The 27186-nt window shown below is 34.3% G+C and overlaps 1 protein-coding gene across 6 annotated transcripts in view; it reads right to left on the bottom strand.

Annotated features, from left to right (window-relative positions):
* Cep290 (centrosomal protein 290) overlaps positions 1 to 27186 on the bottom strand; it is an 84085-nt gene that overhangs the window by 53763 nt on the left and 3136 nt on the right. For 2 of the 6 annotated variants that reach the window (XM_031350123.1, XM_031350126.1), the window contains exons 6-26: positions 26412 to 26555; positions 23370 to 23423; positions 22359 to 22511; positions 21460 to 21642; positions 20430 to 20519; positions 18014 to 18136; positions 16884 to 17007; positions 15971 to 16143; positions 13338 to 13500; positions 11763 to 11863; positions 11605 to 11692; positions 9963 to 10072; positions 9023 to 9781; positions 8697 to 8789; positions 8350 to 8434; positions 7721 to 7863; positions 7021 to 7185; positions 6005 to 6154; positions 4392 to 4507; positions 3955 to 4057; positions 3635 to 3865 (exon numbers count right to left, since the gene is read on the bottom strand). In XM_031350123.1, the coding sequence (XP_031205983.1) occupies positions 3635 to 3865; positions 3955 to 4057; positions 4392 to 4507; positions 6005 to 6154; positions 7021 to 7185; positions 7721 to 7863; positions 8350 to 8434; positions 8697 to 8789; positions 9023 to 9781; positions 9963 to 10072; positions 11605 to 11692; positions 11763 to 11863; positions 13338 to 13500; positions 15971 to 16143; positions 16884 to 17007; positions 18014 to 18136; positions 20430 to 20519; positions 21460 to 21642; positions 22359 to 22511; positions 23370 to 23423; positions 26412 to 26555 (3351 nt within the window). The remainder of the gene's footprint in view (positions 1 to 3634; positions 3866 to 3954; positions 4058 to 4391; positions 4508 to 6004; positions 6155 to 7020; positions 7186 to 7720; positions 7864 to 8349; positions 8435 to 8696; positions 8790 to 9022; positions 9782 to 9962; positions 10073 to 11604; positions 11693 to 11762; positions 11864 to 13337; positions 13501 to 15970; positions 16144 to 16883; positions 17008 to 18013; positions 18137 to 20429; positions 20520 to 21459; positions 21643 to 22358; positions 22512 to 23369; positions 23424 to 26411; positions 26556 to 27186) is intronic. The other 4 variants (XM_031350124.1, XM_031350125.1, XM_031350127.1 and 1 more) reach the window with 4 other exon arrangements.

The following is a 27186-nucleotide window of genomic DNA, read 5'->3' as shown; positions in this document are numbered from 1 at the left end:
TGAATCCTTTTACAAGCTGTCACAGTAAAAGAAGTACAATTAATTTGAGAAAGTATAATTAACAGAAATCATCTTTGGATACCTTTTCTAAGTCGGAGAAGATTAAAACCCACTAGGAATTTGACAGTTTAAGTGAGAGAATTAGCATGAACTAACGGTACTTATGTCTGCTTTCTTCATGTGACATAAACTCATCTTTGGTTCCTGTTACTGACTTGATTAAAATATCTAAATATTAACAATAAAGGTTAAGTTACTTATTTCATTTTTACTATAGTTAAATATATAATATTCCCCCAAAGACACGTTACAATCTTATTCTCCAGCAGGGTGCTATTGGGAAGTTGCACCAACTATGATGTGGGATAGGTGTAAAGTCTCAGATCACGTGGGGTGTGCTTTCAAAGAGGATTATGGGACCTTTGTCTTTGTGCCCTCTTTTTCTTTTTATTATAATTGGCTATGAAGTGAGAAGGCATCTATTATCCGCCCTCTTACTATGATATACTTGTGCTACCACAGTCCAAAGGTAATGAAGTCATATTCCCAAATCTTAAAGTAGCCTAACCAAAACAAACTTTTCCTGTTTTTCAGTTTAATAATCCTAGGGATTTGGTAGAGTCCAGGGAAGAGGAGTAACACAATATTTTCCAACAGCTCTGAAAAGTCATGAATGAACAGCATGAGGTGGTTTGATTAACAAAAGAAAGGTACCAGGACTCTTTCCAGTTCTTTCCAGTAAGACGCTCCATGATAAGCAGAGGTTACATAGAAAGGTACACTGAGATCATGGAGCAATAAATAACCAAACTGAAGAGGTACAAATGAGGCACTAGTAATTCTAATTCATTCCTAAGTACAGCGAACTTTGTATCTTATTGAAACAGCTTTTCCTCATATAAATAAGTATATACTATTCCACCTTATAGGGATCTGGTTTCATTTTGCAAGGCAGGCTGGTTAAAAGATATGGGATTATGTTTTGTTTCTGATAAAATATCCTGTTTTCTTATTTTCTATGAAGAAACAAAATCACAAAGCTCAAAAACTGTGGTTGAAGAAAAAAGTAAGAAGGAGGCTGGCAAAAAAACCTCATCTCATATTTTTCACACTCTCTGTACTGGCAAAACTTCACAAGGAACCAATCTTTTCTAAAAGCCACAAAAATAAAAACAAGAATATTTGTAAGTCTCAGAACTTCCTGCATCTGAGAGAACCAACTCTCAGGTGAAAGTCTAGATGCATGTGACTGTTTCTGTTGCAGAAGAGCTAACTGCAGGATATTCTGTTACCTGGGTAGCGGGGCAGGGCAGCAGCTAGACACTTCACACTAAATCTTTTGAAAATACAAATGTTTTATATATCCCATTTCAGCTCAAAAAAATCCTAATATTGAAAGCAAAAAGTATCATTTCAAATTACTTGGATACGTTATTTTTGCCAATGCATGCTCAGTGAGATAGATTCCAAGACACATAAAAACTTTAAAGCAATTTTAGGATATATTAAGAAGTATTACAGCTGTTATTATTTTTAATTAATATATAATGATATATATAAAAATAATTACTTTATCTCTCAATAAAATAATGAACATAAAACTACAAAATTAAATATGAACTCATATTCTAAAAATATATGCTACATGTTATCCAAGGAAAGAGACTAGCAGCAATGATATTGAAAGCAGTGACACAGTGTAATAAGTTCTAGGTATGTAGACATTTTCATCTCTACAAAGAAACAGGGTTCCTTAAGGAATTATATTACTTTATAACAGAGCGGAAGTACTGTGTATGTTAGGTTTAGAAAACCTTATTATGCCAGAAAACACATCAAGCTATTTTAAAAAACAATGGGTCCTTGGTAAAATAACTAACAGACATCATCAAAAGGCTTCTAATGAGAATTAACAATTGAGTAAGATGTGCCTACTGTTTAAGCCTTGAACCTCTCATGATAGTCAAAGAACTTTACGGGGAAACAAAGAAATTATCCCAGAACCAGAGTCTACACATGTGTACACACCTGCCTACACCAGTACACACACCTACCTACACTTGTACACACACTTGCCTACACCTGTAGACATATGCACACACCTACCTACACCTGTACACACATCTGCCTATACCTGTACACATATGCACACACCTGCCTATACCTGTACACATACCTGACTACACCTGTATACACACCTGACTACACCTGTATACACACCTGACTACACCTGAACACATATACACACACCTGCTTACACCTCTACACATACCTGCCTACACCAGTATACCTGTGCACACACCTGCCTATACCTGTACACATATGCACACACCACCTGCCTACACCTGTATATACACCTGACTACACCTGTATACACACCTGACTACACCTGAACACATGTGCACACACCTGCCCACACCTTTACACATACTTGCCAACACCAGTATACCTGTGCACACACCTGCCTACACCTGTACACACATCTGCCTATACCTGTACACATATGCACACACCTGCCTATGCCTGTACACACCTGCCTACACCTGTACATATACCTACCTACACCTGTACACACATCTGCCTATACCTGTACACATATGTACACACCTGCCTACACCTGTATACACACCTGACTACACCTGAACACATGTACACACACCTGCCTACACCTCTACACATACCTGCCTACACCAGTATACCTGTGCACACACCTGCCTATACCTGTACAGATACCTGTACACATGTGAACACTTACGCCTGTACACATCTGTCTACACCTGTACACACAGGCACACACCTGCCTTCTGTAACTGGTGATGAGATAGAGAGATCAGAGCCCTTGTCTTGCCTTCACAGTGGGACATACACTTCCAGAGTATGAGATGCCCTGGCTAATGACAAAAAGTTTTCCACTTCCTAAAGAATGTAAAAATACTAATGTAATGGGAAAATTGTGAACACCTATATCAGACGCAAATCATGGATACTAAAATTGTTGAGTAAAATAGAAAAGGAGCCTTTATTTAAATCATGCTAAAATCTTACCACTTAAAAATGAAGGTATCCATCAAAGATTACGTAATGCCCCACAAAACACCATCCAAACCATGATACTGTTTGAACACAGATTATTGTTTAAGATATATTCTTGTTAAAGCTGTTTAAATTGAGTCTAACCCAGGCCTCAGAGTGAAACTAGATAAATTCAAAATAAAATAGATCAATTAAATATTCTTCAGAGAGAAAAGTATAACAAAGAAAAATAGGTTGCCGTATTTGGGATTTAGGACCTATAACCATCAAATCCAATAAATGCATTATTAACCATCAAATCCTAGAACAACCAAAGAAAACTGAATACAGCCTACACATTAGGAAACAGGGAAAACTGTCAGTGTTTTCAGTAGAATAATAGTATTACAGTTGTGTAAACAAAAGTTTTCCTTTCTAGGATGTACAATAAAAATATTTAGGAGAGAAATGTCAACAATTTAAATATTCCTACAAAAAATGGATGAAGTAATTAAAGCAAGTGTCAATAAACATTAACCATTAACCTGGGTGATATATGCGCATGATCCTTATTATCTGCAGACCCAAAAAGCTACTGAGCAAAAGAATAAGTCAGAAATACCTTGAATCTTTGCAAACTTCCAATTTTTTCAGTAACTTCAGCTTCCATGGATATGACGTCATTTTTGTGTTTCCCGTTTTCCTTTCTAAGACGCCGTTCCATTTCCACTAAGGTTGTATACTGCCGAATGAGGGACTTTTCATTCACTTGCAAAACAGTGATTTTCCTACTGTTTTCTGAGAGCACTTTCTTCATTTCATTCGAATCCATCTGAAGAGCATTGAGCAAATTCTGGACAAAAGCACACCGATATTACTGAGTGAATCTCGTTCTCCTCATCTGTACTTGGCAGACAGAATGATGCTCAGAGCTGTACTTACATTATACTCTTTTACTCGCACAGCATCCTGCTGAGCTTGATCCTCCAGTTTTCTCTTTTCCTCTTTTATCATCTCAGTGTCTGTTTTCCAAATATCTTTTTCACTATAATAAATGCAATAATGATGAAAAAGAGAATTAAGTAAACCGAATAAAATGCTTAACCAGAAGAGGGATACATTTAGATTATGAGAGTTTCTCAGAACAAAAGATACAGACAGTAAAGGCAGAGAGTTCAATGCCTCACACCTATCAATGTTGAAATCTGACTAAATTCTTATCAATCCCATATAAAGATAGTTAAGATCACTACACTAGTTTAGAAACATGTGTAAACATGTTCTTGACAGTGATTATGTGGAGAAGGATCAATACTTTCTTTTGTAACTGTCAGTATAATACTGTAACTACATATATAAAGTTTTCAAAATATAAATACCTGAGATATTCTTTATATAATAAACTTTGTTGGTGACGAATCACTGCAAATTTTCTGTTATAATCTTCAAGAGAATCTTCTAAATGCTTTAATTTCTTTTCCTTATTGTCTAGTTCCTAAAATTTGGTTCGTAAATAAGAATATAAATAGCATTAGACTATATTTTGAATCCAAAAAGTATACACTCACATTCCAAAACAATTATTCAAACTCTGTATTTTCAACATTTTAATAAGGTAAAAAGAATAAGGCAGTACACATAAAAAGTTCTATAAGACAAGCAAATTATTCTTTTAAATATGGTAGCTGCGGTAAGCACACAAACTATCAGATACAGAATTCACCTTAAGCACAACTGTTTATCAAACTGACAACTCCTATTACTTAGTCACATATTCTTAACCAACATATACTTTTGTGCCACCACTAAAATTAGCCTATTTCTTTTTAAATATGGTGAAACTGATTTTTATAGTAATCATGTGTTTCTATGCACTGCATGCACAGTGCATTTTTAGAGGTCAGATGAACACCTGTGGAGTCTAACTTCTCCTTCCACCATATGGGCCCAGTGATTGAACAGACACAAGCCATTAAGGGCTAGCTGGTAACAGGTGCCTTTATATACTGAGACATCTTCTTGGTCCCCTTTCTTTTTCTTTAAATAAAAATAAAACCAATAATCCTAGATCAAGCATAACAATATCAGGTTGCCACTATTTGTTAATGGTATCCCTATAATAATGGAAATAAATCGTGTACTTAAAAGTAGTGGTCTAAGATATATTTTAAAGAAATGTTTTGCTATGTTGTTAAAGTTACCCATATCTGACACGAGTAGCATACAAATTCAAATAAAGACAAGATCAATGTCATGCCCAAAGATAAAACCAAGAAATGCTAAGTAGAACTCATGTATCACCCCAGAGGATAATCTAGCAGAAATGCTAAGTAGAACTCAAGTGTCACCCCAGAGCATAATCTAGAGTAGGAAGCAGGGGAGCTTACAATTACAAATGTGTATTTTCATTTTTGAGTAGATTTTTCTAAATACAAAAATAGTGTTTGTGAAGTTATAGATATTAAGCTATTAATGGAAATTTGAAGAACACCTCATCATGCTAGTTTTAATCCCATTATTCAGATGGCAAACATTAAAGCAAGTACAAGGCAGATAATGTAACAGAGTAGTACCCTTCCAATTTGCTGTGGATCAGTTAACAGTTTACACAAGAAAGGGAAGTTGGAAGTCAAGTTTACTTGCAAACTTTTCTTGTAAATAACACAAGAAGAGACAATTCTAATAACAGCACCAACCCTTAGCGTTGCATTCTCTCACGTTTCTAAGCAGCAATAAACAAAAATACTCATCTACCTCATATTGACTGCTTATAATTCTTCATGTCTTTCTATATTTCAAATAACACACAAATGAACAAATAGCATAAACATATTTTACCTGTAGGAAAATGGAATAAACTTGTTTATTTATATTAGTCCAGCTGACTATCTACTAACAATCTATTTGTTAATTCTGAGAATTCAAAGGAATTCATAGACTAAATTCAGAAACATTCTATCAAAACTGTCATTAACACATAAATTTTCAATACCTGCAAAAGATGTATTAAATACTCATTCTGAGAATTGATGATATAGGCACTGGATGGTGCTACCCCATCGGGTAAGTCTATACCTTTGTAAACTACATTGGAGCCTGCAGATTGTCGCAGGAGGTCAGTTTCTTTCTCAAGATGATCAATCTGGAAACAATCCAGGAATGACAATTGCACTTAGGAAAAGTATAAAGCAGCAAGTTATACTGACAGGAATTAAATAAATTAAGCTTTAATTTGTCTCAGAAGTGCATAAAACAAGATTTAGAGCTATTATGTTCTCTTTTATAGTACAAGGAACTCATTTTTCCACATAACTTCTTAAAAAACAATGTGCAGAGGGTGAGAGACTTTGAGATGTTCAGCTGAAACAGGGCTCAAGGATCTATGTGGAAGAGTGGGCAGAAAGATCATCAGGCCCTGTGCTTGTGGATAGCTCCAAGAACACAGCATTTTCAGACTCAGCAGGGCATATGTGCATGTAAGAACTCATCGAGGTGGCTGACAGCACCCTGCAGATCTGCACAAGCTCAGCTTGACAAAACTCCAGCACAGAAGAAGGATGTGGTCACAAAGTCCCGCCCCTAGCCAAAAAGCTATTTCTAATTTGTACCTGCCAGGACAGGAGGAAAAAAATTTGGTTTTCTTTAGTAAAGAAACACTGGGTATATCAAACATACTCGAGGGCAAGCACCATGCTCAGTTAGTTGGCTATCCCAGATTAGATACCATGGTTTGTCTTTGTTTCCTTTTGGTTGTTGTTTACAATGGAAAACAAATATGAACTTAAGAAGGAACTGAGAAATATGTGGGCAGGATATGATCAAAATATAGTATATGGAATTATCAAAAACTAAAAACATCTTTCAAAATCTCTAAAAAAAATTTGTGGTCTTAGGGTTGGAAGAATGCAAAGGATATCTTCCCCTCATAAAGCAGTGCTTTGAGGAAGTTCGTTATTAAAAATATAGTCATAGGTTCAATATTTTCTTATAGTTTAATAAAATTGTTACCTTTAAGTTTGCTTTTACCAACTGCTGTGAATAATTTACAGCCTCTTTCCGAGATTCCCTGAGTTCTTGCCTTAATTCTTCATTCCTTCCTGTAAGCTGATCAACTTGGGCTTTCAGATGCAAACTGGCATCGAAGATTCCTTCTGCATTCTTTGATTCCATAGCCTTGTATATTTATAATATGTATTATAAATGCAATGAAAAACAGTAAAATCCGTCAAGAAAAATATGCCTTTAAGTAACTAATCATCTTTCCATGCTCACTGCCATGTCTAATAAAATGCTATTTACATTTCTTATTAAGTAATATTTATAAAATTTAAGTTTAGCTTATATTATTACAGTGATTACTTCATTAAAATAAATAGCATTTAGTAAATATAGATTAGAAAATAATCAGCACTCATGAGCCAGTTTCTTATTAGTTGAGCAAATAACTTTGACTCCTTCCATGTCCACATCCTCACTTGAGCATCTGTCAAGGTGCAGCATTAACCGTCCAGCCTGTGGATGCAGTGATGAGCTGTAGCTGGCACCTGCTCTCTACATTTGCCTGCCATAACAGGCTATAGCTGGAATGTATTAATTTGTCCTTTTCTTAATTTGCTTTTTAACAGAGTATTTTTATCACAGCATCAAAATGAAACCAATATAGGAGATGAGTTGGCTAAAGGTGACCTTACATGAAAACATAACTTACGTTAACCAGTCTTTCAAGACTTGGGATGATTAAAGATGTTTCACCTCCTTTCACATCAGAATCCTTCGGCATGTCCTTAATAGCTTGCAAAATTTCTTTCATACCTTCTTCAAGTTGCTTATTTTCTTCAACTAATTCTTTTACTGTAATTATAATTTTTCACATTAAATGAATAGATCTTTTCTACAACTAACATTATTTCATGTTCATGACAGATTTCAAATGGAAAAAATTTTGAAAATCAAAAATGGAAATAAAAAGTTCAACTATAAATTCAACATGAATGCTGAATTAAATACCACACCTATTTTAGTAATATACATATGCAAATATATATAAGTGAAATATTAATATATATAAATACAGATAGATAGAAGGAAGGAAGGAAGGAAGATAGATAAGGCATAGCTCTGTCCTATTAAAAATCTTTAAATGTTTATAACTTTACCTTCACTTGAGCATAAAATATGTGACACATATTTTCATAAAAACTGGTAATAATATTCTATAACAATAAACATAGCAATGTAAACCATAAAGCTAAGTAACATAGACTGAGCTATATATTATAAAGGCAATTAAAGATTTAAAAAATAGGAGCAGATAAGAAAGACATAAAAGTGACTTACATTTATTCTGAAATTTAGCAATTACTGTCCTACTTCTTTCTAAATCTTTTTCCTTTTCAATCAATTCTCTTGAAAGAAACTCATTCTGAACAAAGAGAAACAAATCTCAGTAATACGCAGGTTTCAAGTTAAAACAACACTTTACCGATTCAAGTTTAGTACACCAGAAAATAAGCTAGAGAGGCATAGCAGTATATATAAAGCCCAAAGGGCAAAACAGAAATGACAGTGTTTCTACTACTTCTTCTGCCCACAGTCCCCATGGTAGGGCATAGAAAGATGTACAGGAGTTTTCTGTCCTTAATGTCAACTATATCATTGATCCTAATGGTCGGTCTTTACACTACCTGTTCTGCCTGGCTTCTCTGATGGTCAAGTTCTAATTCTGCATTTCTATTCTGCTCTTCTTGGATCGATAAATCCTGAGCTATGATTTCATTCTAAAGAAATATTTAATATATTAATTACGGCTGTCAATGTCAACAAATTCAATGCAAATATACTGCAATTTTAGATTTTTTAAAAGTATAGATTTGTTATATACAAGTGTTAATGTGTAAGTAAAAATAAATCCTCCCAGAATTTTTTAGAGAATTCCAGATAATAATAATAATAATAATAATAATAATAATAACACAGGAATTACACGAATATATTTGGAGAAAAAGCTCACCTGAGATCTAAGGAATACTAGCTCTCTCTGTAGCTGCCCTATAAGATTTTCAAGGGGATGTATCAGAGATGGTTTGGATTGTGCAGTAATGGGCACAAGATCTGAAAGATTAACTTGGATCTTACTTCTCAACATCTCAGTTTGTGAGGGTGATTCACTTTGTCTTTTCTCGTCTTTCAAACTGAGATCGGCATACTTTACTTGAGAATAGACCTGGTTATCTTCTGATGTTACTTTATCCCCATCATGGTCATACAACTGTTGAGAAAATACTGCAGAGCTCTGCCTATGTGATAATTTCTGTATTAATTCTGAAGCTGCTGCTGATGCTTGAAAAGATGAACTGCTCTTCTGTAGGAACGTGGTTTTCTCTAGACCTCGATGGTTTCCTGACCCTCTCCTCATACGGTCATCAGAGAGAGAGTGTAAGTATTCACTTAGTTCTTCATTGCTGTCCTTACTGAATGTACTGACTAACGATTCTAGGTTTCTCAAAGATCGTAGACATGGTGCTTTAAAAATCTCCCTTATTGTTAGAGCTTCTGGAGTTGTACTGCTGTCTTTCACTTGCATAAATGAGGAACATCTAGTTAAAGAGACAATAGGATCCACTGCACTGTCTACACTATGATGAATTCCAGACAGCATCCTCGATAATGATCGTGTGGCCATATTCTCCTCTGTCTCACTTTGATCTGACTGCAGAACACTGAATGATGGTCTCCTATGCAGCAGCTCTGTTTTAGCTGAACTCTTAATCTGTATGCAAAGTAAATAATGTCTCATTAATCAATCTTCAGATCACCAGGCTATTTAAGCAAGCAAAAATTATTATTTAATAACCTAAGCAGAAAGAGGTACTAAATGAGATTAAGTAAAGAACACCCAATTGCTAGCGGTTTTTCTTCTTCTTAAGTCAGAGTATTACTGTTTTATTTACCTTTGATTGTGTTTCATTCATATTATTGAGGCTCATAAAATTTAGTTTTCTTTCTATTTTATTTTCATGAGAAAAAGTTTCAGATAGGTTCAGGTCATCAATGGTTAATCCTATAAAATGAAAGAAATAACAAATAAGAAGCAACAACTGCAAAAATAATAACTCTCCTTTATTCCAAGACAAGAATAAAGTTTTAATCCAAAAAATGGTCTAATATTTTTAAAATCCTTGACCAACATGCAGCCAATATAACTTTGATCTAGTTTATTTTTAATAAGCTATATCAATAAAATAAGGGAATAAATTGAATTGTATAATCTTTATCACTTTATTCTGTGTTAATTTAAAAGTATCCATTAATAAGTAGTAAGATGTTTAAAAATATAAATAAAATAAAAGCTATAAATTTTTATTTCCTATATTTACATTTTACTTTATTTTTGTGCTGTTTTCAAGTGACTTTGTGCAGGCTCTGTACATGCTAGACAAGGGTCCTGATACCAGGGTTTCACTTGAGGCTCACAGAACATAATAGAAAAGGGAGCAGAAATATTTTAAGAGCCAGAGGACCAGGACGCCTATGCAAAGATTGAGTCTTTTGTACACCACATGGAAGTCACACTCATGAAACTGGAACAGCACAGCTGTTTAAACAAGACTTGAAGAATGAGAATACCAGTTAATATACTAATATGGACAGGGAAAATCACATGGGGCCTCAACCCTAGATGAAAAGCTACAGGAAAGTGAAATATGCTGAGAGGGGGAATTTGTCTTCCCCTTAGATAATTCATCTGCCCAGTATACCAAGTGTCAGCCCTAACAACAAGCATATGAGCCCAACACTAATGGATTCAGTAGGTTGGATGTATATACTTGTTTATACACACATACACACACAACACACACACGGGATGGGGGTGGGATGAGTCATGGGAGGCGAAGGAGGGTGAGAAAATACTCTAAATATATTTTAATTTTTAAATGTGTATAATGCTTCTCAGAGGACATGAAGTTTAGTTTCCAGCACCCACACCAAACAGCTCTCAATTGCACGTAACTCCAGCTCCAGAGAACCCAGTGCTTTTTCTGGCTTCCATGGCCACTGGCATACATTTCATATATGGAAATATATATGAAACATACATATGTATATATGAAAGAAACCCTCTATATATGATCCTCAAAAAGTGAGCTGCAATGGCTGTTATAAAGATCTTATTGTCTTTTTAAAAGGAAGGTAAACAAATGAATGTTAATTTAAGATTAATGAATATTTCAGTAAATTTTAATAAAATTTAATTTAAGCACTCCCGATGTACAGCTTTGAAAACAAAGAAGCATTCTAAGGATGAAATATAGCCACATAAAAATTAGTTTTAAGATATTATTTATAACAAGGTAGGGAACAGACTGTACACTGAATTTTTCAAAAGTCCGTAATTTCAACACTTCTTTTTTTAACTCTACATTTTTTTAACTCTTTCAGATTCAGGATCACATTCAGTTCTACCCAATCATCTCTTTTGTGAGATCACATGCACAGCAACAGAGCAAAATCATTGTCAACACACAGACTGCCCCAAAAGCAGACGCATGCTTTCCAAATGACTCTTTCCAAGTGTGGGATAACTGAGAATACCTGATTCTGCACTCCTTTTGCCTCTTTCTTGAGCCATTTGACGAATTTTTCTTTTCAAGTCGAGACGTTCTTCCTCTAGACTTTCGATCTGCAAAGCATGAGTTATTAGTAGATTTCCTTAGTTCAGGTAAGAAACCCGTCAACTGAGCACCACTTGCCTCTTTCAGAAGAATCTGGTTTTCAGCTCTGTACTGCTGCTGCTTTAAGCGTTTACTGTTTCTAAACTCAGTCAAATCAATCGTTGTCTTGGGTTCAAGGCCTGCAATAGAAAGCAAATAATTACAAACTCAAAAACTTGTAAATGAATGACAGATCTTCACAGAACACCAAATAAGTATTACTCATTACCATTTGAAACATAGAGACTTCTTATACAAGATTTCCAGACAGTTATACTACAAGAAAGCGAAATGTTAGCTAGTTATGAAAATCCTAACAAACATACGGGGATGTTGCAAAGATATGACAACTCTTTAACTAAGAAAGCATGTCATGAAGTAAACTTGACTCAATGCTCACTTGAAACTTGAAACTTACTACATAATAATATGATTAGAGTAAATCAAATGCTTAGAGTAATACTTGTCAAATAGTAATCATTATTACTAATCATGTTGTTATTGATTTAATCCTCTCAGCTAGCCTGACTCCTAATATGCTTCCATTGTATTTCCTGATTCATAAATAACTGAGGTGGAAATCAAGTACCAAGACAGTCTAAATAGTTGTAAATCAGACTTTGGATATTAAAATCTAAACCCATTAAAGACAAAGAAACATGGTATTTGTGTCAGCTGTCTAGATAGGTCAGAAGTTATCCACACACACTTCTTCATTCCTAGCTGGGATTTGATTAGTCAAGTTAATCAGAAATCTAGCTTAACCACCTAGTATAATCCTAAATTCTAGTCAAATTGTTTCAGAAATAAATAATCAATATAAAGTATTTATTTTTCTTCTACACAAATATTTCCTCGATTGTCAGTTTAGCTCTAGGAAGGTTCTAATTGATAGCCAATAAGTACAATGAATCACTATATAAATCAATCAGTCATTTTAAAGAAGCAATTTAGATTGGGCACTTTAGTTATAACTTACCATGTAAAGTAGTAGTATTAAATAATTCATCTCTAATTTTAAAAGTACATAAATCCCCATGTTATATTTGAAAATTACATCTTAGACTAAACGGAACTCCTAAAATATTCAAGAAAACATAAACACTTTATAATGTGTTTATATGTCCTTAAAAGTTTTACAAAGAACTTTTAAATGGCCTCGAAAAAAAATCATTTTGTAAACTAACAATTCACACAGCTGTTGATTATTGCAGAAAACCAGTTGACCTCTTTCTTATATGCAGCATAATGCAATGCACTTTCACCATTCAATTACTGCTGAAGGCATACTGGGCCGATGAAAGCCATGTTCCTTATCAACCATCGGGCCCCAAACCCACTTCAGTCAGAGTACCTCCACTTTTTGTTTAAGTGCTTCTACAGAAACATTTATTTGGGCAAAAATACCACCAACTGCTAGAAGTAAATAAACCAATGTAAGGCGAGGGCTAGAGGGGGAGCACGGGGCAGGAAGGGAGACCGTGAGCAGAATGCGAGCACTCTGCTTGAGAGAGAGGGCCACTTCACCTACAAAAGGAAACCAAGCCAAAAGAAAACAAAGAGGACTTGAGAATCAGGGCTGAGGACAAGGCAGTGTCTCAGAAAACAGCTTACCAGCCCGCTCTCTAAGAGCTTCGTTTTCATCAAGGACATCATTGATCTTCATCTCAAGCTTATTGATTTCCTTGGTCAACACCTCAATCTCTCCATCTCTTATTTTAATTTGGGCTTTACAATTCTTTATTTCAATAACAGCATCTTCTAAGCCATATACTCCCTGAAAAATACCCCATCTAACTTCAATATATCATAATTTATTTGAATAAACAAATCAAATGCACGAATTTACTTTTTTTAAGGTGATGGGCAAACTTACCTATACCTGTACTTTATATGGCAGACTTTTTATAACTGATACATAAAAAATAAAAATAGTACATATTAATGGTACATATTAATCTCTCACTGTGTTTCTATAAACCAAATCTAGTCAAGAGGGCAGAATATAAACATCTGACCCAAAGACAATGTGACTCAGACCATTGCACATGAAACACTGAGTACATAGAGATAGACATAAAGGTACAGAGATAAAGCATACCAATCAGAATGTATATTTAACTGCCTGATGAATCAATTTAAAGATATGAAAAGTCCAAGTAGATTTCGTTGATACAGATATTGTAGGCACCAAAGCCATCCCCATCACAAGTTCATCAAGCTAGTCAGTCACATCTCCATGCTAGCATGTAGGATAGAGATACAAGGGACTAATCCTGATACCTCACCTGAGCTGCTGGTCTGAACAAAACACTTCATCAAAAGGTTTAGCAGGGAAGTAAGTACCGAAGGAGGAGGAGGGAGGGTAAGAAACAATAATGCTGTCTGAAAAAGCCATAAAGAATCGTACAATCGACTATTTATGTGAAAATAAAAGCAACCCTATACCAAATCTAATCCTATGTATAAATACATAGATGGTTTAAAAACTTTTCTCATCTATACTGACAACAATCCCTCCAAGAGCCAAAGATCATGTAACAAAAAGCCAATATGAGACATGAGATGCCTTTTTTTGAGTAGCTAGCCAAGGCTGTCTAAAAGACTCTGAAGACATACTGCTTATTGCTACTGACCCTGGATTGATCCCCCAGAGGTAGAAAGTAAGTCCCAATTACTGAAAACAAGTGCATTTCAGAAACAGGGCCTACAGACTTAAAGTTGGAACTGATTTTTTAAGCCTCTTCTCTGAGCACTAGCTTTCACGGTCCAGAAGGTACCCTGCAAGCTTGAAAAGGTGGAAAACAACTAACAACCCTACCCACCTCTGCTGCTTATGAACTTCAACGACCAGCATGACACAGTAACCCTAAGGGAAACTACTCGGTGCTAGTTTAGTCATGGTTGCTACAGGACCCACAGCTACTACCACTTTACTAAAGCAGCATAATCCCAACAGCAATGTAAAGTTGTCCTTATACCTACAGATAAGTGTAAGGCTCTTTCTCTCTGCAGTAGGAGCCCACAAGACCTCAGCCCTGCACAAAGAACTAACAATTCACAAAGTTGAGCAGGAAAAAGTCTTCCCAGTGAAAAGCACATTTGTTTATCCAATACCCAATAAATACATGCAAGTAATTCTACAAGTTACAGGATATTTGATCACACTGTGAACCCCAAGATTGTGTTATTTACTGAAAAACACATGTTTCTAGTTGTGGTGTGGCTCAACCATTAGCATATACCTTTAATATCTCTGGCTGGAATACAGACACATCCTTAGTACAGATCTTTAATCCCAAACAATGAAGGTAAAATTAAGTTTGTAGAAGGAAGCACCCATGTTTGGAAGTGATGTCTAATTGAGTGGCAGACAAAGTAATGAATCAGAGAAAAAGCTTATAGAATAGGATATGCCCAACTCTCAGAAAAGAGAAGAAAGAGATGCATCTTAAGAGGCAATAGAACAAAGAGAGAGATGAGGCAGTTTTTACTGGAACAATAGTCCAGACACAGGTCAGAGAGGGACAATAAGCTAGATATAGATGAAGACAGAATGAGCCACAAAATGAGATGGAAGCAGATTAGACATTGCCAAAGTTAGTTTGAGGCCAAGTACAGCAAAAATTCAGAGGACAAAAGAGAAGCCAGACTGAATCAGTTAGCTTGAAGAGGAATTTGAGCCAGAACAGCTGAGTTGAGAGATTAGAAAGAGCTAGGGAGGAGTGAGCTTATTCAACAGTAAAGTCTCAAAGGCAGAAAACATTCTAGGCTTAGAGAAGATTGTCTAGAAACTTCCAGGACTAGGCCTAGGTTAGAAGACAGAGGCAGTAAGCCTCCAAGAACACAACTGCCTCCAGCGTATAAAAGATATTTTAACATACATGTCCTGATACATACATACATATATTTATACATATATACATTACATATATACAAGCAACAATATTTAATGAAAAGGAAGCAATGAGAGTGAGGAAGGTTATGTGTGGATGGTTTGGAGGGAAGAAAGAGAAGGGAAAGATGTAAAAACTCAAACTTAAAAAAATAATAAAATAAACTTTTTTAAAAGGAAAAAAAGGTTTGGAAACAATTCTCTTGACATAAAACAAATGCTTTGAAGTTTGAATAGTTTAAAATCAAGAGATATAGAATGTTTTCTACAAGGAACACAGTAAGAGCCATAGAACAAGCCTGGTGCCGAGAATAATTTTAAGCTCTTTGACCAACAAGATAAAAATACTTACAGATTCATAATCTTTTAATCTCTTCAGAGCCTCAACCAGTTCTTTGTCCTTCTCCTTAGCATCAGCCTCAGCCAGTTCAGCTGTTCTCTCAGCCTCTTTTGTTTTCTCTTCTAAAATTTGTACTTTTGAGTGAATTTTCATATAATGAGTTTGCTGATAAATGTTTGAAGTACCTACAGTGTAAAAAAAGAAATCATGAACGAACTGAATTGAGTACTCTTTCTTATGAATCCGTTGTTCTCAAAAAGGGGCAGGCAGCATCAATGTGACGCAAAAGCTCCTTATGTATTTACTCACTGTAAAACCAAGGTACTGTTTTGGTTTATTAAGAAAATGAACTAAAAAGTAGAGTTGAGCAGTTACTGTAATTAGAAGGATATATGTTATTAAAAAAAAAAAAAAGGTTTTTACAGAAAATGCATCTCTGTGACAGAAAATGTTTAGTGGTGATAATAATCAACATTTCTTTTGACCATGATGAATAACAGTAAAATAGATTTTTCAGCTGGACATATTGCCAACCTAAAGCTCCAGAAGTCTCCTTCTCCTCTGCTTCACCAATGGAGTCTTTCCATTAATCTACAAAACTTAGTTATTTCTTTTAAACTTTAAAAACTCTTTTAACCTTTCTTTCTCCTTAAGCTTAGTTTTTTTTTTTTTTTTTTTTACTACCCCTTTGCAGAAAAGATTTTCTGTTTTTTCTCTCCAGTTTCTCTTTCCCTTGGATTCAGAGGCAGGAGTGGGTGAGTGGGTGGAGGCCCACCCTCATAGAGACAAAGGGGTTGGGGAAGAGGGCAGATGGGATGGGGATTTGTGAAGGAGTAACTGGAAAGGTGGATATCATTTGAAATGTAAAAAAAAATGTTTGAAACACAATACGTGCAAGCTATTTATTTATAAAATATTAAGTTACCTTTGTCTTTTTGGAGCTCATTTCTCAAATCTTCAATAATAAAAGTATTTTTTTCCATTTCTTTTGTATACTGTTCTACTTGTTCAGTAAGCATCTTAATTTGACTGTCTCTCTCCTGGATACCCTATAAAATATTTTTAAATAGCAAAGATTCATTAATATGAACATACATTTTTATAATAAATAAAAGAATATACTTCCTTGTGGTCAAACTGTTTGTTTTAAACAATTTTTTACTACATTTATTTATTTGTATGTGCACGTGTAGACAGATGTGTGGGGGTCAGGTGACAACTTAGTTCTCTTCTTTCACCTCGTGGATTCCAGGGACTAAGCTAAGGTTGTCAAGCAGAACATTAAGTGCATTTACCCACTTGGCCACATACCAGATCTAAGAAAGTAAGTTCCTTATGTATTCCTCAAACTGCATTACACAATTGTTCTCATGCGAATATTTAAAGTTGGAAAATTTTATCCTACAACTCCTTAATATTCACGGCTTTTATAACTCCTGATATGGTATTTTTGCTCATTATCCACTGAATCTTATCTTTAGCACATTCTGTTAGTTTTCTCTGATCTTTCTTCTTTCTAACCAGTCTAGCTTCTGTGCCTTCTACACTCCACTGAGAAACAGGGTCCTCATCACTACCCTCATCCTCCAACTACGTCTCAACTTTGCCTCAGCACTTCACTGAAAGAACACATAGAACAAAAGTGCAGGGGGGGTTCTGAATGAGATTGTTTTGCTAAAAACAACTTTTAAGTAGCATACACACAATATAAGCACACTTAGTTCACTTAGTAGTCTAAGTATAATATATACAATAATGAACATTAATAAGAAGGTAGCAAGGTATTTTAAAATCTATAGCTTTTGAATAGATACTAAGTAACTCCAAAATGACAATAAATAATAATATAAAAAAGTAAAATAATTCTATTCTAAAGTACTACAGTCCCTCTAAACTTAATTCTAGTTTTGCCTCCCCCCATTAGGTATGTATGAAAATCTTCAAAGCTTATACACACATAGTCCTGGAAGCCGATAAGACAAGTGGATAAACAGATAACGCAGCTGGGAATTCAGCATAATTTCCTGATACTACAAACCTGGAGAAGGTTTTTACCTGCTTCAGAGCCATAATGTTACTTTTGTCAGCATCAAGTTGGGCATTTTTAAGTTTCCCTCTCAAACTCTGTAACATTTGCTGATATTCAATGATTTCATCATCTTTAGAAGATAAAATTAACTAAGAAGAAATAACAAGTTACAAAAAAATGTAAGTTAACAAACCCTTCGTCATTTATAGAAAAGTATAGATACCTTTAGTACATTTAAAACAATACAAAAATAAAATTCTTTTTAGTATTTTTCAGTGTGTGGTTTATAATGTGTTTGTGTATATGTATGTCTATGTGTGTGTGTAAGCGAGGGATTGATGTGCACTATCTTTCAACTGAGATAGGGTCTTTCACACAACTTAGATCTTACACACTAACTTGACTGACTGGCCAACGAGCTATAGGAATCTGCAATGTCTGCCTCCCCATCATGCTTTCACATGGTGCTAGGAATCTAAACTTTGGGCCACATGCTCCCACAGAAGCAACTGGATTGATGTTGTCATCTCTCCAACCCAGGAAATAAAATCCATTTAATAGAAAAATGTCAGTACCTACAAGTACACATATACAGTTTGGAATTTACAATTCAATCATTAAAGAAAACTCTCTGAGTGTCAGCTCCCATTTCTAAATGAAAATTCATGGAACTGCAAGATATTTTATACAAGATGTTTATTAAGAAAACATTAAAATGTCACAGAAAAGTATAAAATAACTTGAATATATGAAAGGATATTTTGTGTTCTTAGCTACAGGGGCCAAAAAATCATAAAGATGTTCCTAAAAATCCTAAAAATTGTTCATAAAAATCTAAAAGAGAAAAACAAAAATAGGGAGAATAGGTTGTCAGGTATTTAGACATGCAACACTATAAGAACATGTGGTTAGGAAACAGCCAATCAAATGAGTAAAAGAGGGTACAAAAATACTCAAACTGAACACAAGCTTTATGTAATAACATCAGAACAAGATCTCAGTATGGGAAAGATGAAATTTTCAATAACATTGCTTGAATACAAGTCACTCTGCTGCATCCATTACAGTTTTTTTAAAAAAGTAAATATACACGCTTCAAAGATTTACAATAAAATATAAAACCAGAAGATACAAAGAATAAAATAGAAAAGTATTCCTTTTGCTTTTTTCCTTTTTCAAAGTTTATTAACTAATTTATTTATTTATCTTTTTTATTTATTTATTTATCTATCTATTTGGAGATAATGTCTCACTATTCAGAAGTGCAGGCTGGCCTTAAATTTAGGACCCTCAACCTTCTGAATAGTAGGACTAGGCACATGCCCTCGGACATAGCCATATCAGGAATATCTAATTATAATGAAAGGTAAAGAACTACTAAGATATAATAAATTTAATTATAAAACATAAAAACAAATACTTCATATCAAAAATTATGAACACCAAAAGATAAATAACAAACTAGAGAGGTATATTTGCAATTTAGACTACAATCATACTTGCAGCAATTGATTTTACCCAGATATTTATATATTGGTAAATTTTATATATATGTATATATATATACATATATATATATAAAACTTCTCATTAAAATATTGCTTTCTAAAGAAAAACTGGAAACCTCCTAAGTGTCACACAACAGGGTACTCATTCATTATATGCACAAAATTAAATATTAAATGTGATTAGAACAACTGGTTTTTTCCAAAGGTTAGAAACTTACACTCCACAGTTGAAGAAAACAAACCTGGCCTACACTTGTTTCTTAAAGACTTAGAAAGCAGCCATGCTTATTCACTCATGGACTGTCTGTCTACTGCTGTTCTCAAGCTCAAACAGCAGCTGAGTGGCTACAACAGGACAGGTAAACAGTTACTTTCTAGCACTTCACATTACCTGACCCCTTCACATTGAATGCAGCTTCATCCCAGTGTAACTACAATTGTTCACAATATACACTATCTGAGCTTCCCAGATAATAAACAACTCCTAATTGCCTATAAGGGTTCAATGGGCATGCCAGCAGTGGAGATCCTCGAAGTGCCAGCTTTTACAGTATAAATTACTAACTCAGTCATCTCAGTTCGCTCACAAACAGCACGCATCCTAATCCTAGCTTCTGACAGGGTGCAGCTCTGGACTTAGGCTGGAACATGGAAATCAGGCAAAGAAGAGGGGAATTCTAAACAGGCTTTCCACAGGATTTTGATAAATCTATTTCCTGATTCCATTCCTCATTACTCTTGCCTAGAAAGTGCCTGTCTAATAAATAAACAAGCTCAAGGAGTATATAAAGAAGTTTTAGAGATTCTATAGCCAGAGTATATAGTGAACTTTTTAAAAAGCAACATGTTATTGTCTGATGTAAATCCTTAAGAATCAAAATGAAAGTTAAATCAAAATAAAAATAAGAAAGAGTCATATCATGTGACACAGTACCTTCCATTCTTCTACTTTTGCATTGACAGCCATCATGACTGGATCATCCTCTTCGTCCTTTGCTTTCAGAAGATCTGTGAGCTCTCGCACCTAGGAGTAACAATCAGTTCATAAAACAGTACAAACCAGGGAGACTTATTGTGATTGCATATGCATATTTAATTATGCACAAAAACATGTTTACAAATGCATTATATTACATGTCCTATTCATTACTAGCATAGTCATATACTTAAGTGTGATATGTAATGGCTGTATAATACTAAATAAAACTTTAAAATCTGAAATGCTCTCAAATTGGACACTTTTTATGCTGCCATAAGTGGAAAATTACATATCACATTTCATTTGCTATGTTTTTGTCAAAATACAGGCATAAAAATACTGTATTGATGGTTTATATATCAGGGCCACATGAAGCATACGTGAGTCTAGTATTTAGCTATTAGCTGTATCCCCATGTATATATGTAACCTATATTACTTCCAAAACCTAAAAACCTCCCCAAAATCTAAAACAATAAATAAATAAATAAATAAATAAATAAATAAATCACAACTCTGGAACATTTCTAATCCCAAGCATTTTGGATAAGCTACATTCAAGAAACTATTATATAATTACTACTAAAGAATCACATTTTTAAACATTATTGTATTTTTTAAACAAGTTTGCCCCATGTAAGTAAGAAATAATATATTAGTCTTTGATATATTTTCAGTGTTTTAAGAAATAAAATTAAACGTTATAGCCACTGGGTTTTTAAAAATCTTCATATCCCTGAAACTATTCCCAGTACTCCTGTCTACACCACCTTGAGCATCATTTACTTCCCCAAATGGCCAGGACCACAGGTGCACATGAAGACCCCTTTTGGACAAGTATGTCAGGATGGCAACACATTACTGTATTAAGACAAGCAACAAAAGCAACATCCTAGAAAATTAATATCTGTCTAGTTTCAAATACACAGCAATAAAGTCATACGACGCTGCTGAGAACCATGCTTGGTTTCAACAGTAGCTCTTACTTGAAGGCGATAGTGTTCATTCTCTTTTTTAATCTGGTCCATAACAGTATCTGTTTGATGCACAAGAGCTTTCATCCTGTTATACTCATCAGTCATCTTCTCCATTTCCTGTACAGACTCTTCTAGGTTTTTCCTCATTTCTTGGTTTTGAACTTCAATTTTCTCATTAGCTTCTGTTAAGGTCTAAAAATGTTAAATATACTATTACTTTAAAACAGTCTTAAAAGAAAATAAAATTTTTACTAAACTACAATTAAATAGAGCCACAGGCCCTCCAGAGAAAAAAAGGATTCTTGATAGATCATTAGGATTAACACAGCATTGGCCAATTAAATGAAATTAAATGTCAACAAAACTCTTTTTGGCATCTGAATTGATCTTGGTGCCCAAGACCAGACAAATTGCAGGGTAAATAAATAATTAAAAATTCAAAAGCACAATTTATTTTGTGTTTTAATAGTTCATGTGGAGGCAGAGAGATATGTTTGTGAATAAAATACTTGAAGCATAAACATACTTGAATGTACTTGAATGCACATAAAGCCAGACACAGTATGCATCATTATTCCCAGTGTTCCTACTGTGAGATGGGAGGGAGAAAAGAGGTGAATCCCTTGAATATGTGAACAAGATGGCCTGGAATGCAGAGTAGTGAACCACAAAGGAATCCTATCTCACACAAGGCAGAAGCTGATAACAAATACCAGAGGTTACCCTCTGACCTCAGCACACACGCAGGACCCATGCACACATACACATGTACAGGCAGCATTATACATACACGAAATAAATCATGTAATGGACACAGTGGCAAATACATACTCAAAGTAACAGAGAGCAATAAAAGGTAGATAATAAATTTGTAAAACTGTGGCTCTAAACTGACCTACTCATATTACCTGTATTTCGTCCAGATATTGAACAAGTTCATAGTTCTTTTTAGACAACTGTGATCGGTAATCACTGTCTTCGCCTCTCCTTGATAGAAGTGATTCTTTCTGTGAATCTATTTGTTTCTGGTAGTCAACAATGTCCTGACGAAGCTGTTCATTCTGAGTTTAGAGCAAACACAGCAGTCAGCATTAAACCACTATCCAGAGCCAAAAAGAGACAACAACAGCACAATACTACTGAGAATGACAAAACTCTATCCCTTAGCTACTGACCCCAGGGGAGATCTCTAAATTCCCAGGGTTTAACTACCTTTAGGGCCTCACCTTTTTCTTTAGACGTTTGTTCTTCAAATGGACAGGAAAAGAATAATTAGAAATGAGAAAGGCAACACATAATTAAAACTAATATGTATGTGTAAAAGGAAATAAGAATAAAGAACATTTTAAAACAAATGAATGTGCTATTTAAAAATAGCTCAAGAAAAGAAAAAAAATATTAAGTATGAACCAAAAGGAAGAAAATTCTAACTAGGTAAAAAGAAATTTTAGCTAAAACAATTAAAGGAAGAGGAAATAGTAGGTGGTGGTCAGAAGAATAAGAATGGGGAAAATGATGTGATTACATGTGAATTAAAACATTTCTGTTATAAGACAGAAAATTATGATTTAGCACATACACAAAAATAGTAGTATAACTTATAAGATTTCATGAGAAGCAAAACTATGACAATGCTGGACAAAACGTCATAAGAAAAGAAATCTATTCAAATATACAATTAGCTGATAAGCAAGATGGTCATATAACAGGAAACAAGATTTCCCCACACAGTTCCAAGGCAGGGATGAACTACCCAATGGCCTTGCATTTTGGTTGACTTTGTAATTCCTTGAGATAAAGTCATGACTATCATCCATTGCACAGAAGATGACATTCGGGTTAAAATACAATTTTAAGTAAACATTTTAAACAAGTAAGTTTTTGTTGAACCACCACAAAAACTGAAAGTCTCTACTAACCTCTCTTCTTAATTTGCTGTTTTCATTTTCTGCCTCCTCGTTTCGAAGAGCCAACTAAAACAGTACAAAAAAGAAGATAAAACTCAAAAATAATTCAAGCTAAGTTCCACATTTAGCTTTTTTACTTAAATTCTTATCCCTTTCCAATAGAAAACATTTAACTACTAAGGACTAGTAAAGACTAGAACACAGATAAGACAGAATTTTAAACTAAGGATTTAATAAAGTTCAAAAGAAAAGGCTCAGCTTTAAAGGAAAAAAAAAAAAGACAAAAATCTTAAAGTTATATTGCCCAATCTCCTAAAGACTGTTTAAGTTATTTCTGCCTTTCCTTTATGCCAAAGAGAAATTACTCTTTCCTCTTTATAAACTGAAATACCTAAAAAAAGGGGGTGGAGGAGCAGTACAAAAAACGATTGAAACAAGGTGAAATCAGATTGGTCTAAGTTTATATCCTTTGAGTATCTATTCCTACATAAGTACAAAAAATCCATTTACTATCTCTTCAATTGATTTCATGTCCTTGTTGACATGAGAAATATGATGTGCGTGAAGTCCTTAACATGATATTCAACAGACAGAACAGCAAACAGTATTAAATGCTGTTTTCTTCACCTACAACAGTTCAATTGCGGCAATTTCTGGTTTATTTTGGACAGAATAAATATTATAACCAATATGATAGTTTTTCTTTATTACCTATTCTCTATAAAACATCCTTTTAATGGATTTTTACTTTTCTGCTTTCTGCCTTACTCATGCAAAAAATCCAATCACAATAGTATGCAAAATCTTAAAACTCATGGATAAGGAGGCATATGATGGTTCTTTGGAAACGGGAGGCAGCAGATAGAAAATAAAATACACCATTAGGTCAATAGAGAAAATCTGACTATAGACTAGAACACTACCGAATCAATATTTTATTTCCTGAACATCATAAGTCTATTTTGGTTGTATAAGGGAATATTCACATTTTTAGACCTATTTAAGTATAAAGTATTATTATGTCTAAAATTAAGTCTCAAATGGTTCAACAAAAGAAAAATGAGTGAGAGATAAAGAATTATGTATATAACGTATCAGAAATCTTAATTGATGAATACACATGAGAATTTGTTTTTTTCTGACAATCTTTACAAAGACTTATTTTATTATATTTATTATTTTCCAAGATAAAACATTTCAAGAGAGCTCATAACATACAATACAAATGAAAATTTTATAAGTTTGATAATGATTAATATGATGATGATGATGATGATGATAATGATGATGATGATGATGATTATCTGGAACTATCTGTCCAATCACATTCTAAATTGGAAAGGTAAAAATTCAATACTCAAGCACTTAATGTTACTCCACTGTTTTCCTCTGGCTTCACTCTTGATATCTTTCTTTCGGAGTGCCTACTCCATTATTTTATTAAACATTTTTCAGAGGTAAATCTTACGATCAAGGTTCTGGCTTCATTAATCTATACTAAAGACCAACACACTCTCATGATCAGTCTGGTGTCTACTATGTATATGAGATTTAAATATTTCATCTTTCAGTATGTCCACAAGAACCTCAAGATCAGCTGGACAAAACTGAAACAATAATGCTAAACTTCCAAATTATGTTGTGTTCCAAAGAGCACCATTGCACCTATCCACGTCCACACCACAAAACAGGCAGGCTCTCCATTGCTCTCCATCCTCAGTCATTCACCACACCCAATCACACTCTTTCCCTCAAGCATGTCTAGTAATCCCAGTAGTTATTCCCTTAATTAGTCCACCATTAGCCCCTGTCAGAATCAATACATATCTTTTCTTACTAACTTTGACCCTCTTCAGTCTGCTCTCCACAAAGCAGGGTAAGCTGTAAAAGCATTCATCTGACCTATCCTTGTGCTCAACTCTCTTGTTTCTTTAGAAAAGTCCCTCTGGTCCCGGCCTTTACCAGAGGCTCACGGGTATTAAAGCTGGGAAGGAAGGACAGGAGAGCGAGTGATAGCACATTCTTGAGTGGGACTGTCAGTATTTAATCATTTACTAGCTGCCACACTTACTCTCTATAATCCCTTCATTTCTTCACTATTACCATGTCAGAAGTGACTCCTATCTCCCGTATGGTACACATTAAATACGGAGTGATGACTTAATGCATACAAAGTACCTAACAAATAATAAAAACTCCATTTTATCCATATTTCAGTCAAATGAGTAATTATAGTTCTTGAATATTTCTTAACCTCTAGTCTTAGTAAATGATATGGCTTCTATCTAGAGTGTTCTATTCCTTGATGTTTTATATATATATGTATATATATATATATACATGTATGTATATACATATACATATGTATATACTTATATACATATATACATTTTAATTTCTGTTGCCATACTCACTTGTACTTCCAGACTGTTTATGGATTACATTCTGAATATCCGGGCTGATTTTAAATATGTCTCCACAGCACAGATCAACATGGTCTTATATCCAGATGCACCCATAAAGTATCACATTATTCTTATGTTACACCTATTATAACCTGTGATTCTGTCTTAGAACTAGAAACTGCACCACACAGCAAAGTTTTGGTTGTGCTGTAGTAGTGATGGGTTAGGGTGAAAAGTATATGAGCCATGTATTTACATTTTCTTATTCTACCACATTGAAACTCATTAATCCATATATAATTTACCAAAATTATTAGGAGTAGTAGAAAAATTACTTGTTTATTTATGAAAGTGGAATTCATTTCTTCATACCAATGTTCAAGACCAAAGTTAATTTTATGTAATTCTAATGTCCTCAGAAAATATACTGCAAAATTAAAGAATTATTTTCCAATGTATCATTAGAAATAGGTAGGTAATTCCACTACATATTTCAAATGTGACTACAAAATGAACACTGCTATAGAACTTACCTGGATATACATTACTCCTCAACTAAAACATACAACCCAGAACTACTACCAAAAGTAAGACTAGCCATGTAGGATTATCTTAAATATTAAGATTCATTGAGATAAATGTGTCTTACTTGTTCATTAACCTTCTTCTCTTTATCCAATTCTTTTTCCATATCCTCTAACTCTCTATCTTTTTGTTCCAACTGCTTCTCAAGTTGGCGAATTTCATCACGTAAAAAGCGAGTGTCACGTCCACCTGCAGACTGCTGAGCCATCTTAAAGTCATAAGCCAAGAATTAATTCTTCCAAACATAAGTATTTCTTTTTCACTTGAAGGCTTAAAGGAACCAACAAACAAGTACTCCACTTTAAATTTTCAGTCTGCTTCAACACTAGATAGTTTAAGGCATAAGCATGTAAACACCATTTAAAAAGAACTTAGAGTTGGGTGGGTAGGGAGGAGGAGAGAATCTGGAAGGACTTGGGGAAGAAGAAGATCAAAATATATGTAAATTTAAAATCACTTTATATAATTAAAAAATACAATTTAAAAAAAAAATCCCTGAACCTATTCAGGTTTTAATTTGTAAATCAGCAATCCCCATTTAGCTAAGATTTCATCATCAATACTTTAAACATGTCCCAACCAAGACCTCGAACTGTCACTCTCTTCTACTCTTTACCAGCTGTTTCCCTAAATAAAAGCACAGGGTCAGTTCAACTTCAGACATCACTTACTACAAAAGCAATCATTAAAAGTGCCTGACACTTTTCCAGGAGCTTAAAATCTAGCCAGAAATGTGAAATAGCTCATCCACATGCAGAGAGTTATCAAGTCAAAATAATGAGGATAAGAACTCCCAACTGAGTCCATAGTCCTATGTCTGAAAGCTTATCTTACTCTTA

Source organism: Mastomys coucha, unplaced genomic scaffold (genome assembly GCF_008632895.1).
Source record: "Mastomys coucha isolate ucsf_1 unplaced genomic scaffold, UCSF_Mcou_1 pScaffold4, whole genome shotgun sequence".
NCBI classification, from domain to species: domain Eukaryota; kingdom Metazoa; phylum Chordata; class Mammalia; order Rodentia; family Muridae; genus Mastomys; species Mastomys coucha.
Note: the sequence above shows the minus strand (reverse complement) of the source record. Positions and strands in the feature narration are given on the sequence as shown.